Genomic DNA, 14817 nt, shown 5'->3' with positions numbered 1-14817 from the left:
TCCTTCATTTGATATATTCTTTCCAAACAGTTATCAGTTTTTGCATAGTTCACCAACTAAAATGCCCTTCTATTAAAACACTGATCAACAGTTTAATAACTTATGCATGGATTTCATGTTGGTGTGTGTTTTCAGACTAATATAACTCTGCACATGTATGTTGCGTTGGTTATATGATAGCATACATTGGAGGATAGAAAGCAGTATAGCAAAGATACACCAGTGACACAATGGCCTGAATTCAACATTCCCTTAGTGTAGTATAAAGAGCTGCATGTGGGCCTTAAGCTATGGTGAATCTTATACAGCCCCCATTGAAGTCAACTCATATAGGCATTCAGGACCCCCATGAACCTCAGCACTGTGATCAGTGTACATTTGGCTGTGGGGATGGTTGCGACATCTTTTCTTATCTTGCCTTCTCACATTGAAAGCCTGTGTAACGTGACTTTGGGACTTTAAAGTAATTCATGACAGGGGCTTTAAAGTGACTGAAAAGCCAGATCTTTAAGGGACACATAAGCCCATGGAGGTTCCAACCTAAATTCTAGTCCTTGTATTTTACAATAAAGTAAAATCTATCTTTTGTTTAGCAGGTAATCTCTCATGTTATAATGCACTTTCTTTTATAACTTCCTAAAAACAAAGTGACTATTAATGTACTTACCTAGATGTGCTTTGGATAAAAAAAATTAGATCCTTTCTTTATTCATGGAAAATTTGCAATCTCTTACATTGTTTAAATTTCTAGCTCAAGCTAAACGTGAACAGAAATGACCAACTATTAAGTACACAAAGACTCATCCAAGGATGTCCAGTAAGTTGGAAAATTCTCTGTATCCAGGATGGCCCTATGTTGTCTTCTACTGGAGTGCTCATTATTTTTTTCATTGGCCATGATTGTTGGGACTTCCAGTCCAACAACATCTTAAGGACTTCAGTTGTCCATTAATGGTTCATAGTAATTGTAGCATGGAGGAAATTTGTGGTGTTTATGTAACCAAGAAAGAATAAGTTGCCCAAAATTATTTATATTTATTTGCAAATAAATGGAAAAAATAAATCTATTTAATGAAGAAGGTTGTTCAGAAAAATGCAACACATAGTATTAACACATATGAGTATATGAAAACACACACATCTGTGTTAAAGGCTGATACTCACCTGACAAAATATAAGACAGGCAAGTCTAAGTATAAAAGTAAATAATGGAAGAGTGTGTTTTGGACCATTTCAGTGATTCAAACAAAGGCATTAGCTAGTTCTGACTAACTTTACGTATTTTAACATAGGTAACAAATAACTGTAGTTGGATTATAATGATCATTCCAAGAAAATATCAGAGGTCTTTGCACCAAGTAGTTTTATTACCTAAAAGTGTGCAAAAATATTAATAGAAATGATTTTAAAAATGTAAAATGTAGATACAGCCATGTCTCTGTTAATAAAGTAGGTATGTTAGGCTTTCCTTCTTTGGTAGAACAGTTGGTACCAGAGGTACAAATAACACGGAATGAATAGGGATAGGTCACAAAAAAGATCAGTCCAACATATTTCTGCAAACTTGTAATTAAAACTAGCAGTACACACATGTGAAAAGAAACACTTCTTTCAGGTAAGCCTTGAACAAATAAACATTTGTTCAAAGATCCAAATTGCATCCAGAGATGACTTTTTCTTTTACCTGTTTCCATTTTTCTTATATGTTGTTTTAGTGACCAAACATATACTGTAGATCTATTCTTCTTTAATGGAATGGGGCAAGGGAATAGCTGATGAGACAGGCGTACGTGCTTTTATATTTTCTTTCGCTGTTTACATACGCTGACTAAGGGATTGTAGGGAAAGCTTGCTTGTTGAAGGCAAGCCACAGTAAGATTGGCTAGTGGAGAATCCATTCTTTCCCAATTCAAACTTTTATTGGAGGCATACTGCTGCAACCAGAGTAATTTCTTGCTCAAGTTTATTGCATTGTTTGCTATATATATATATATGCTTCTGTAACTCAACATCGAAATTTTGTGTTTTTCCAGCCCGCTTTTGTTACCCACTCAGCATTGATATTCTCAATGTATATATAAATTAAGGAAGAAAAGGGAAGACACTGGATAGGCATTCAAAGGAGTTTCTTTGTCAGAAACTTTGTTAATTGAAATATGCCTATATAGCAAGACTTTAGAACATGTTAAAAATGCATCACATTCTTATGGTATTTAAATACTTTAGAAATCTGATCAAGAGGGAGCAATTAAATGCAAGCTACATGGGAAAGAACTGAACTTGGTTGGCATAAAGTTTAATAACTCAATGTTTAACTCACAGAAGTTACTGAAAGCCAGTAGGTCACTAATCAGAACCCAAGACGTAGCCCAGCTAAAGTGCTGTTCTGAGAGAGTTGCTGTACCATACAGGTAAATACCTTATTGTGAATCATTGTGAGGGAATTGATACTAATTTGCTTTTTGCAGTTTGGTCTAACACTATAGCAGGATAGTTCATTAGCCACTGATATTTTGTATATGGCTTTACAATTACTATAATGGATCCAGCCATTCAGTGGTTGTTCTGTTGTTTACTTTTCCTTCTTCAAACAGGCTTGGGTAAATTATGTCTTATTAGTAATACAGAAAAATGATATTGTATAATTCATTTTTGGGGCTAGGATTATATAATGAATGTATCCTCATTGTTTCTGCATCATTCTAGGAAGGCTTTAATAATTCTTTCTAGATAACTAATACTAGACTTTTATCAGGTTTACCTATTCCTAAAATGCAGCTATATATTTGCCTTAATCTAAAACATGTTTACATTACTGTTAATAAAATAAAGAAAGAAATAGTAGCACATTGAAGTAACAGGATGAGTATCCCTTATTCAACATGATTTGGATTTCCAATTTTTTCAGATTTGAAATACTTGCATGTATGTACATAATGAGATAGATGTCTTGGACTTAGGACGAAATCTAAACATAAAATTCATGTATGTTTCATAAACACCTTATACATATAGCCTGATGGTAATTTTATACAGTATTTAATAATTTTGTGCATGAAACAAAATTTATGTATTAAATTATCAGAGAGCAAAGGTATCTCAGTCACCCATGTAGACAATTTTGGATTTTGTAACAATCTAAATTTGAGAATTTCAGATAAAGGATGCTCAACCTGTAACCATTTTTGGTAAAGTGTAGGTATTTTTATTGCATATTCTTCTGTATATGTATATATTACGATTCTACTCTCTCCCTCTCCCTCTCTCTATATAGAGTTGTACCATCATCGATTAACAATCTATTTTATAGGTTCTCAGAAGTCTCAAGACAAAAACTGCCTTGGATTCTGTCATTGAGAGAAAGGCAGGATAGATTTTTTAAAAATCACTTTACTATATAGGATAATTGGAAAGACTGATCTTTTGCTTTTATTGCTTACAGGCTCTATGAACACACACATGATCTTAGCCTTTTCCTTTTCAACGACATTCTTGTCATTACACAACGCAGCATCTCATACAAACCTTTTGAACGGATCTCAACAACAACGCATCAGTTCTTGACAGCGGTAACACTTCATCAACTCCTTGTGGATGATATCCCAGATTCTAAATGTATGCCATTATTGTTCTAAATTTATGCAAATGTTGAGTACTCTCTCCAATGATTTCCTTAAGAAAATACGTTTGGTTAAAATTATTAATAATGCAGCATGGAAATAGCATACATTTCCCTTGACATCTAACTAGCTAAAATCCACCTACTGTGGACAAAAAGATTTTTGAAAAATTATCAGATGACCACATTAAACACCTTATTCATATGAAATCCAGAATGCGTTTGAACCAAAGCTCCCCAATTTTGAGTCCTCAGGTGTCATTATAGTCTTCTAATGGCTAGAACTTCTAGCCATTAGCTATTCTGGTTCAAAAACCTTGGGGGATTAAATGGAAGCCCAAATTTCTTAGAGACATAGAAGTAATAAACTCCTGTGGATTCCAGCCATCTTTTCTTTACTGAACATGCACTCACATGGCTTTCTTTTGATTGCCTAAGTGAGGCATGGATTAAAACCAGAGAATGGGGGATGTTTCCCCCTATGGGTACAGAAAACGATCTGATTTTCAGTGCTGATTGTGATTGTTGTAATGTGTACAGCATTGTAATAATATATGTATGGGACTGTACAAATAGCATTCTAACAGTATCTCATGCTTTATTGAAAACTGAACAATGTAGTTATTTAAAGCAAAGAGAACAGAAGAAGCACAACTTCAAACCCATGAGTTAAACATTGTGTGTCTTGGCCTAGTTGATCAACAACCAATTCAAGTATATACATTGGTAAAATAAAATTTAGAGAGAAATTATACAAAGACTTCTAGAAATTTCCTAATGATACCAAACTAGGAGTATGAATATACTAGTGTTCTGTTGCCTTTTATTAAATCTAAAATGGGGTGAGGTAGATATAGGAACAAGTTTAAGCATTGCATTTAAACTATGATGATGTAGATGGATCTGCAAACTGGAAGAGCAGAATTTGCTTCCTACCCATCACAACAACATCTGGGTGTCCTTTTCATATGGGGCAAGGCTAATTTTTTTTTAAAAAAACATTTTAATATTTTATTTAAGATTTTTAAAATACACGAAATGAACAATATTGAATAAAGAATGAGAAAAAGAAACAAACTACAAAGAAAAAGAAAACAAAATGAAAATAAAAGTGACTTCCCATGTTTTGTTCAGCAATTATTTAAACATATAATCAATTTATAATCATCTCACCTTTCATAGTTACTATCCTTCTCTTTGTTGAATCTTCCTACTAATAATCAAAATCAAAGCTTGCCAATCAATATACTTATTTTCTACAAAATGTCAATAAAGGGTTATTATTCATACAAGATCACAATTTATTCTTTGTTGTAAAAAACTTTGGTCTCAACATCGTTTTCCAAAGCCATCCTTGTCTCTCTGATATTAAATTGCTTGATTTCAGCTGATTTCTCCATATCTTTTTCAAATTTCAGCATTGTTCTTTTTCTCTGAGAGTAGAGTCATTCCAGTCCATCTCAGAAACTGTTATTAGAGTTTGAGATTCATCCACATCCTTCTCACTACGATTTCCAATTCCTCAGCATCCTCTCCATATTTTAATCACCATCAGGTTTAACTTCTTTCTTACTAATTTCACCTGATATATTTTTTCAAAAATTGCTTGATTATCTGGACTTTCTAGATCTTTTTTTAAATGACACTCATCCATTTCCTTAAACATTGTCATCTTTAATATCTAACAAGCTATCTATTTAGACAAGAAATTAGTTTCAATTATAGTACTGTAAACATGGTGACACTGCCATATAACCATCCTTATCTGTTTTGTTATACCAACATAATGTAATGCATTGGCAATTGGCACTTTTAAATTTGCTTTTCATATCTCACTATTTCCCAAACAAATTCAAAATAGGATTATCTGTGATGTAAGGGACCAGTACAAACATCAACTCTTCAATATAATAATTATGCATGTTGCTACATAATTTGTAGTATGGGTGATCGAAAATATTTGAAAACAGCTCAAATTAATAATCTTGAATATCAATAAAAATTATTTTTACAGATATCAAGAATGCTTTTCGTCTGCAAGGGCCCAGGCAGCAATGGATTTGTTGTACCGAGGAAGATGACAAGTTCACATGGCTTTCCTCACTACAAAAGGCAATTACTTGCAGTATAGAAGAGAATGTTTACTAACTTTACCCAGATTGATTAGTTGCTCATTACTTCCACGAGTACAGAAGAGTATGATCATTTTATTAACCTTTGTTCAGCAATTTACTGTAAAAACACAAATGATTGCAAGTAATTGATTCTCTACCAACAGTGATGTAGATCTTCAATTTTTTCAACTCTATGGTAAAAAAAACTTTGAACTTTATTTTCTAGCTTTCTTGGAGGGTGGGGTAGTGGTAGAATTTGGAACAGTACGAAATACAGATTTAGTGCCAATGCTCATTTGCGGAAGATACCAAAGATCAAAGTACTACTAAGGGTTTATCTACCAGGAAGCACATAATATTTTTATTTTCTAATCTGAGTTCCTTCTAAAACAGCATAATTAATAGTTTCCAACACTAGAGGACAGATTTCATGGTGTTTAACTAGCCAGTTGAATACAATGTTTCTAATGTTTCTTTTATCATTCACAAAATCCCCAATGCAAGAGGTGTAGGATGATGAGAGTGCTAAATGATGGCTTCATGAACTCTTAATAAATTTGTTTTGGAGTGCCTCCATTTCTCATGTCTACTTGCCATGAAGAAGTTACTACAGGAACAGAAATGAATGCAGGGATAGGCATGTGGCTTTCCAAATGCTTTTTGGCCACCAGAACCAAGAACAAGAAATTAGCTGCAGTAGTCCATAAACATCTGGAAAGTCTTTAGGATCCTCCATTGTCTAAAGCAGTGGTTCCCAATCTGTGGGTGTTTTGGTCTACAACTCCCAGAAATCCCAGCCAGTTACCAGCTGTTAGGATTTCTGGGAGTTTAAGGACAAAACATCTGGGGAACCACAGGTTGAGAACCACTGGTCTAAAGGAAGGCAATAAAATATCTGAGTAACATGTGTAGATACTTCTCCTGAAAGGGGTCCACTCTATCATGGTCAGCTTATTAAAAAAGGGAAGAGAAAGATTCTTGTTCCCCAGGAAACCATTTGGTTTAGGAAGTCTTGTGGTGTTGTTTTATTAAAACAATTCACTCAAATTAAAATATTGTGCTGTTTTATTGGTGTAAAAATCACACAATTGCTATTTCTGATTCTGCTGAGATACATCCATGCATTTTAACATCTATGATCCCACAGCCAGAATAAGCCATTAAATAGAATATCTGCTGTTAGTCAGCATTAATGCAAATTTACATATGAGATCAAAAGGTGTGTATTATACAATATACAACAAATCCTAATACAGTACATCAACCTGAATAGCAGGATACACTCAGGAAATTTTTTGTGTTAGTAATGAAACCTGTCTGCAAGCCAGAAAAATATGGCTTAGAGACATTAGGAGAATGATCACCCAACCCTTTAAAAAGAAAAAAAAATAGATTTGTGAGAGAAAAGGCTGGGAAAGAAGAGTTGAGGTACTGACACATTTCTTGACCATAGAGTATGTTACAGTAAAGTCTGGCATATGTGTCAGTTAATAAAGAGCAATGTGCAAAGCATGCAACTACAGGTGGTGTTCAGGAAATGTCCACGACTGGGATTAACACCCAATCTTTTCACAGAAGGGATGCACTTTTGTGCACACTGCAAAATTTGGGTCATGAATGAAAATATTTAACAACTGTCAAGCTGTGGTCACATATGAAATACATGAACGGGAAAGGACAGCCGAATTCATTTGGTATGGCAAGGTAGTTTAAACTTGTGTGGCACTTGGAAGGTGAAGGGTTGTTCAAGATGGCAAGTGGCTTGAAATTCCAAGATTGCAAAGTTGGAAAAATGTGGTATTTGAGAGGATTAATGACCACAACCGTTAATCTTCTCTTACACAATCATAGCATTGTAAAAGATCTTTCTTTATGATAAATCTATGTGCTTCAACGTTAAAGACAGATATTCCTTTGGATATCTGGGATGTTTTTATTCATGATTTTTGACATGAAATATAGAAAAATCCATAAGGTAATCAATTCCAGTTTTGGGATTATAGGCCACGGAAGTTGTAGAAACCTTGCTCCAACTTAAAAAGTATGTCCCTCCCCCAAAATGGGAAGGTTGGCAGTGCCAATATATAGAACATTCAAGGAAACACGTATTCCATCCTTTGTATTAAAATTAGAAAAGTTACTTAAATACAACTGTGGACAGAGGACAAAACAATCACAAAAAAATGTTAAGAGTGCACTGAGCTGAACATATGGGCTTTTGATAGGGCCTTTTTGCCCAATTTCCCCTTTCAGAGTTAATTAGTTCACAGTTAACGGCAATTGGCTTATAAGTGAGAGAAAGGTCGAAGTTGTTCCAGTTGAACTTCCAGTGAAATTCTCTCTTCAAGAACATCCTACAACAGAAAGATTTGTCCATTACATATTACAATGCAAAATGCTATTCTGAAAAACAATAATCCCCTTTTAGATGCAATGATGAACATGCTAGCTTGAAGTCTGTTATATACGCATATACCCCATTGCATTCTTGATACATTTTCATTGTTTTATACAAGCCACATTGGAGATCTTTTTGTAAAGAAATCAAATAAATCTAGCACAATTGTTTGTTGCTAAATTTTAAGGGGGAAAGAAAGTATGCACTGAGTATCATAAAGAGTGGCAAGAGAGATTTTAAAGAGTGGCAAGGGAGATTTCAAAGACTGGACATCTGGCAAACTTAAACAACCAATGCAGACATATTAGCTATATCAAAGAAGCAGAAGCAGAATCGCTAAAACGTTAAGAAAAAATGATCAACTCTAATACCTTCAAAAACATATGAACAAAAGATTTGGCTCTGAAGATAATTGCATGGTTGTACAGAGTCCCTAATGCAAAGGTAAACGTTACCTTTAATTGCTGCTGCAATTCACTATTCAGTCTGGCCAACACAGTATTAGTCTCCTTATTGCGTCTGATTGATGCCTGAATAGCCTTCTTGTCCTTTCCCACTGATCTGAGGAGATATTTCAAGAAATAGTTTTTAGAGACTGCTAAATAGCTTAAATTTTCCTGAAATCAGTTAATATTCAATTCCTTGATCCTTCTTAATATATATTTAGTTGCAAGGTGGTAAATAAAGACATTCATGCATGCACACACAGATGGATGTTATAGTACTGGCATATTTTTTTCCAATAGCTACCATCTATACAGTTACACTTAAATGTACAGCCACTACTGTACTATTTTGAAATTTTCTTATTTTGAAACTTTTTGTAGCAAGGACAAAACTCTGTGTTCTGACTGTACATCCTTTTCTAGCAAATGGCCAGGCAGTGTTTGTCTCAGTAAAACCTGCTAGCTTAGATTCAACTGAACTGCTGTCATATGCTTAATGTACCATTGGGCTTTCAAATTGTTTTGATCTTATGGCCACCCAAAGTTCAACCTGTTACAGAGCTTCTTTTTTATTTTGGCAAGATTTTTTCTGAGGGAATTTGCTCTTGCCTTCCTCTGAGGCTCAGAGCATGCGATTTACTCAAGGTCACCCAGCAGATTTCTATGGCTGAGTAGAAATCTGAACCATATCCTCCTAGGATTCTAGTCCAATACTCAAACCAGTACACTGTGCTGGATGTATGCTTCTATATAATTTATCTGGTTCCCAAAATTTCTGTTTTCCAAGAAGTGTGATATTTATTAGCTTAAAAGTGATTATGAAGCAAAAGAGGGCATGATAAGAAATCCAGCAAGAGTAGCATTTTGGAATTGAAGCCACTGCTCCTGTTATAGAAGTAGCCTGTGCAGTTCCCTATGAAGCTGTCAGTACCAAATTCTCCTGCTCAGTCTATGCAGCCTTGCTTAAAAGAAATGTGATAAATGTGATGGAATAAATGGCATTTTCAATTAAAATCAGATGCAGTGTGCTTTTAGTTATTAAGATTTAAAATGAAGATTTTTGTCTGCCTTTACAGATAAACACTATACTTTTCATTTGTTTCTTTGAATTTTGGATTCACACTTATTTACACCACCTTCACTTAGCAATTCAACAATTAAAGCATCAGACTATTTGCATTTCTCCTTAAAGCTATTTAATAGATAGGTTTGTTATTTAAAATGAAAATGTCTCAGTATCAGAGGTTCTCGACTTGTGTTACCTAGGAATAGATGGCTGTGAAGCAAGAACAGCAGCTATGACACCTGTTTTCTGTGCATGCTCCTCAGCTTCTGGTTTCAGTTCATCCTCTGATTTTGGCCTTCTACGTATAGGCTTTGGTGGTGGTGCTAGAGGGGTGGTGCCTTTGCCCTGAAAGAATAGACAGTTCAATAATACATACTATAATAAATTAACCAGTCATCAACATGGCCCAGTACAATTAATCACAACCAAGGTTTATTTTATATACTAATAGTTAATAAAACAAATAATTGATTTTCATAATCCACTAACAAGAATGATAAATTGGACTCATAAAATGGCTCTGCTGTGAGTCATGGCTTTTCCAATGGAATTTTGTAAATCTGGAAAGTGTCAATATACTGTGATTTCACTAGAAGGATGCTAAAGGCTTACCATAAATATTCAGTCTCAATTGGGAGTAAGCCCCCTTGAAGTGATACACAAACCTGCATAGGTTTATGGTGGCTAGAAGTGGGAGATGTGCATGGAAGGCCCAGTTGGCCCTCTGTCTGCTGTCATGCTAAGATCTTAGGCAGGGCTTTATTTGATTTTTAATCACATATCAGAACAATGCTGAAAGTGGTGTGGTGTATTTCTATACTGTACATATTTAAATAATTGAACGGAAACTGTTTTGAACTCTCTGCTGTTTAACTGTTTTAACTAATATAGCCTTTTAGCTAATTTTAAACTATTTTAATTTATTGGAATTTACGTCTATAAGCAGGAGAAAAGCAGGATATAAATTCAATAAACAAACAAACAAATATAAATATCTGATAATGAATAAATTTCAAATTTTCTGACAATAGCACTAGTCTTCTTATCTTGGTGCCTCTATATATATTGAGATTTCAGTTCCTATGAAGCTTTATTATTGGCCGTATTAGCTGTAGTTGATGGGAATAGTTGTTCAAGCTGTCTGGAAGGCACCAAGGAAAGGGTAGAATTAGCGATTGTCTGATTTAAATGTAATGCCCCATGTATAAAATGTGAAGTTTTTCTTCTATGGGATATTAGGTATTTAGACCATGTATAAAGTGGTCATCTGATCTCACACAAATGGGTTTCACGCCGGCACTGAAATCTCATTCAGAACCTTCTAGAGCTGATACCCTGCCTCCTCCCATATGTGACACACATCACAGCCAAATCATTACTTCCTGTTGCTCTGGGTTCCTAATAGAGCTAGGTTGCTTTTTTTTTTTTTTTACTCTTCTCCCTCTTCTCTTTTTTCAGGCTGCATTCTCATTTCCCCTTCATTATATTTATATAGAGGTAGTTATTTTAAAATAATGAATGCAATGTAACCTCCCAACCTGAATTACAACCCTTCAAATGGATCCTCTTCTCTTTAGCTCTTCCTAAGTAAAGTATGTCCCTGTTTTTTAAAGGAGGAAAATATCTGTTACCTGCCCCTAACTTTTGTCCTCAGTCTTTTATGGGTAATAGCAAAATTCAGAATCTTGACACCAAAATCCAGCCTCGATTTACACATGAAGTTGTAATTATAATTGGGAATCAGTTTCTCACCCCTTAAAATATGCTGATAGAGAGCACACAGGTTCCTTTGACTTATATTAAACTTACCAAGATAAACTCCGTGAGAGGATTGCTTAAGAACCCTTTCTCTAATTAAAATACATATCAAAAATGTTATCAGCTTGTTATTAAGATTTAATTAGTGGCATGAAAACCTTAAAAGGGACATCAGTATAGTCTACATATTTTGTTATGTATATTGCTTTTGTAGTTTGTAATTTAGTTGTAAATAAATATTGTAATTTACTTGGCTTGAAAGGGGATAAACAAATATTGCAAATTGCACATGTTCATCTTAATGATGCCTCAGAGAAAGTTGTGACAATGTTGAGAATCAGCATGTCACAACAGGATGGTGACAAAGTTTGCCCCTGGTGTATATGGATGTCAAAGTTCGGTTGTTAACTCATTCTCTTTCCTAGTTATTAAAGGAATCAAGGAGAGCTACACCCAAAATGCTAATAAGAAAAGGAAAGCAAACTGAATGTGGCAGAATATCGGTGTGTACCAAAGCGAAAAGATTTGAAGTTAAACAACAAGATCCAAAGGAAGGATCTGTATATATTACACACAGATGGCAAACTACATAATAAATATGAGCTGCAAGTCAACACAACATAGACAAGTTCATATACAAATGTTCATTGTTCAACAATGGGGAGACTGAGCCATCAACAAATCCTGTCATCTGAGACACATCTTAATGGAATTATTCGTAATTTTACAAAGTAGTCAAGGTTTTTATAAAATAAGAGTAGAAGTACTAAATCATGGAAGTCAACCAGCACATCATCCAGAGTGCACCATTCTAATTCACCCACAGCATTTTAAAAAATTACATCCTACATTTTATGTGATAAAATTATACTCAAGGAAGCTTATACATGAAAATAGAAATATAAATCATAAAAATAAAACAATCGGTAACCCACAATATTAGATAAATAAACCATTCATAGAGCCATACTCCTCTAAGACTTGAATTCTGAAAGAACAGCTGCTGGCTTGTAGATTACAAACAACTATACTGTGGCAATTATTATTTTTTCTAAAGGAAAACTTTTCTTTCATTAAAGAAAGCTTCTCTAATGGTATTTTTTTTAAAAAAAATCTCATATAAGTCTCTTGGTCATAAAGGTGCTTTGCCATTTTACTGAGGAAACATGAATAGGATAACCCTGGAAATGGTCTTATATAACAACTAAAATAGCTCCCATATTTCAGGTGGAGGTTCTAGGGAGTTCGAGAACCATTAACCGAGGAGACAAACTTTTACTTTACATATTTTAACACAGGTAACAAATAGGTGTAGTTGGACTACAATGATCATTCTAAGAAAATATTAAGAGTTCTTTGCAACAACTTAATTTATGACTTTAAAACGTGCAAAATGTTTAATATAAATTACTTCTAAAATTTAAATAATATAGATACAGCTATACCTCAGTTAACAAAGTAGACATGCTCCTAGCTTTCACTAAAGAAAGCTTCTCTTATGGTACTTAAAAAAAGAAGAAACAGCTGCTTCTTGAGTAAAAAAAGGAATAAATCTGTCATGCCTTTCATAAGTGTTATTTCAGGAAATTTGCTCATGGTTGTCTTTAATATGCAGATTGGAATAATTTCAGTGACGTGTAAACATTTCCTGACAATTGCCCTGCTTAGTAGCATATACAGTGGGGAAAAAGTATTTAGTCAGATACCAATTGTATAAGTTCTCCCACTTAAAAAGATGAGAGAGGCTTGTAAGTGACATCACAGATAGAGACCTCAACTATGAGAGACAACATGAGAAAACACATCCAGAAAATCACATTGTCTGATTTTTCACAAATTTATTTGCAAATTATGGTGGAAAATAAGTATTTGGTCCATAACAAAAGTTCAACTCAATACTTTGTTATATATCCTTTATTGGCAATGACAGAGGTCAAACGTTTTCTGTAAGTCCTCACAAGGTTGACACACACTGTTGTTGGTATGTTGGCCCATTCTGCCATGCAGATCTTCTCAAGAGCAGTGATGTTTTGGGGCTGTCGCTGGGCAACACGGACTTTCAACTCCCTTCAAAGGTTTTCTATAGGGTTGAGATCTGGAGACTGGCTAGGCCACTACAGGACCTTGAAATGCTTCGTACGAAGCCACTCCTTCGTTGCCCTGGCGGTGTGCTTGGGATCATTGTCATGCTGTAAGACCCAGCCACTTTCATCTTCAGTGTCCTTGCTGATGGAAGGAGGTTTGAACTCAAAATCTCACGATACATGGCCCCATACATTCTTTCATCTGTACGGATCAGTCACCCTGATCCCTTTGCAGAGAACAGCCCCAAAGCATGACGTTGCCACCCCCACGCTTCACAATAGGTATGGGTGTTCTTTGGATGCAACTCAGCATTCTTTTTCCTCCAAACACGATGAGTTGTGTTTCTGCCAAACAGTTCTACTTTGGTTTCATCTGACCATATGGCATTCTTCCAATACTCTTCTGGATCATCCAAATGGTCTCTAGCAAAGTTCAGTCAGGCCCGGACATATACTGACTTAAGCAGGGGGACATGTCTGGCACTGCAGGATCTGAGTCCCTGGCAGCGTAGTGTGTTACTAATGGTAGTTCAAATAGGTGCCATTACTACAGTTGGAGGACAGAGGAGCCTTTTGAAGAAGTTACAGGTCTGTGAGATCCAGAAATCTTGCTTGTTTGTAAGTAACTAAATACTTATTTTCCACCATAATTTGCAAATAAATTTATGAAAAACCAGACAATGTGATTTTCTGGATGTGTTTTCTCATGTTGTCTCTCATAGTTGAGGTCTACCTATAATGTCAATTACAGGCCTCGCTCATCTTTTTAAGTGGGAGAATCTGGCTAAATACCTCTCCCCCCACTGTATTGCAGTAAGCATACCTTTTCTGTTGTTGTGTGACTTCATGCCGTTTTCAATTTATGGTAAACCTATTATAGGGATTTCTCAGCAAGATTTGTTCAGAAGCATTTACCTCAAAGTCTGACAGTGTGACTTGCCTAAAGTAACCCAGCTGGTTTCTATGGCTGAGCAGGAATTCAAGCCCTGGTCTGCCAGAGTCCTAGTTCAGCATTCAAGCCATGTAATTATAAAAAGTTCTCTACTTAAGTGTAATGATTTGAACTTTCACAGTGACACCTTTCAAGATGACTGTCAATGTATTTTAAACTAAGTTCACATGGGAAATATAGATTTTACATACCACATTGGCTGGGGTACTTGAAACGGCTTTATCCTCAACTCTTCCTTCTGTTTTGGCAACTCTAAGAGGTCCTGTGGAATCAGAGGGCTTTTCTGCCTGGAAACAAATAATTATGTCAAACAAGAAATGCTTCAAAATGCGTTTCAGGTTTACAGAAGGATTGAGCCCATATTTTTAAATTCAATTAGG

At 35.1% G+C, this 14817-nt stretch overlaps 2 protein-coding genes across 12 annotated transcripts in view; one reads left to right on the top strand and one right to left on the bottom strand.

Moving 5' to 3' along the window:
• ect2l (epithelial cell transforming 2 like) overlaps nucleotides 1–9594 on the top strand; it is a 69400-nt gene extending 59806 nt beyond the window's left edge. For 5 of the 8 annotated variants that reach the window (XM_008114507.3, XM_062978090.1, XM_062978100.1 and 2 more), the window contains 4 exons: nucleotides 752–817; nucleotides 2323–2411; nucleotides 3443–3615; nucleotides 5634–9594. In XM_008114507.3, the coding sequence (XP_008112714.2) occupies nucleotides 752–817; nucleotides 2323–2411; nucleotides 3443–3615; nucleotides 5634–5767 (462 nt within the window). In that variant the 3' untranslated portion in view covers nucleotides 5768–9594. Of the gene's footprint in view, nucleotides 1–751; nucleotides 818–2322; nucleotides 2412–3442; nucleotides 3616–5633 lie in introns of those variants that run through there. The other 3 variants (XM_062978095.1, XM_008114508.3, XM_062978108.1) reach the window with 3 other exon arrangements.
• The window catches only part of reps1 (RALBP1 associated Eps domain containing 1), a 69711-nt gene continuing 61674 nt past the window's right edge, over nucleotides 6781–14817 (bottom strand). For all 4 annotated transcript variants that reach the window (XM_062978128.1, XM_062978136.1, XM_062978132.1 and 1 more), the window contains 4 exons: nucleotides 14629–14724; nucleotides 9840–9988; nucleotides 8587–8692; nucleotides 6781–8087 (listed from right to left, as the gene is read on the bottom strand). In XM_062978128.1, coding sequence (XP_062834198.1) covers nucleotides 8019–8087; nucleotides 8587–8692; nucleotides 9840–9988; nucleotides 14629–14724 — 420 coding nt within the window. In that variant the 3' untranslated portion in view covers nucleotides 6781–8018. The remainder of the gene's footprint in view (nucleotides 8088–8586; nucleotides 8693–9839; nucleotides 9989–14628; nucleotides 14725–14817) is intronic.

Source organism: Anolis carolinensis, chromosome 1, assembly GCF_035594765.1.
Source record: "Anolis carolinensis isolate JA03-04 chromosome 1, rAnoCar3.1.pri, whole genome shotgun sequence".
Taxonomy (NCBI): domain Eukaryota; kingdom Metazoa; phylum Chordata; class Lepidosauria; order Squamata; family Dactyloidae; genus Anolis; species Anolis carolinensis.
This window is presented reverse-complemented; position numbering and strand designations above follow the sequence as displayed.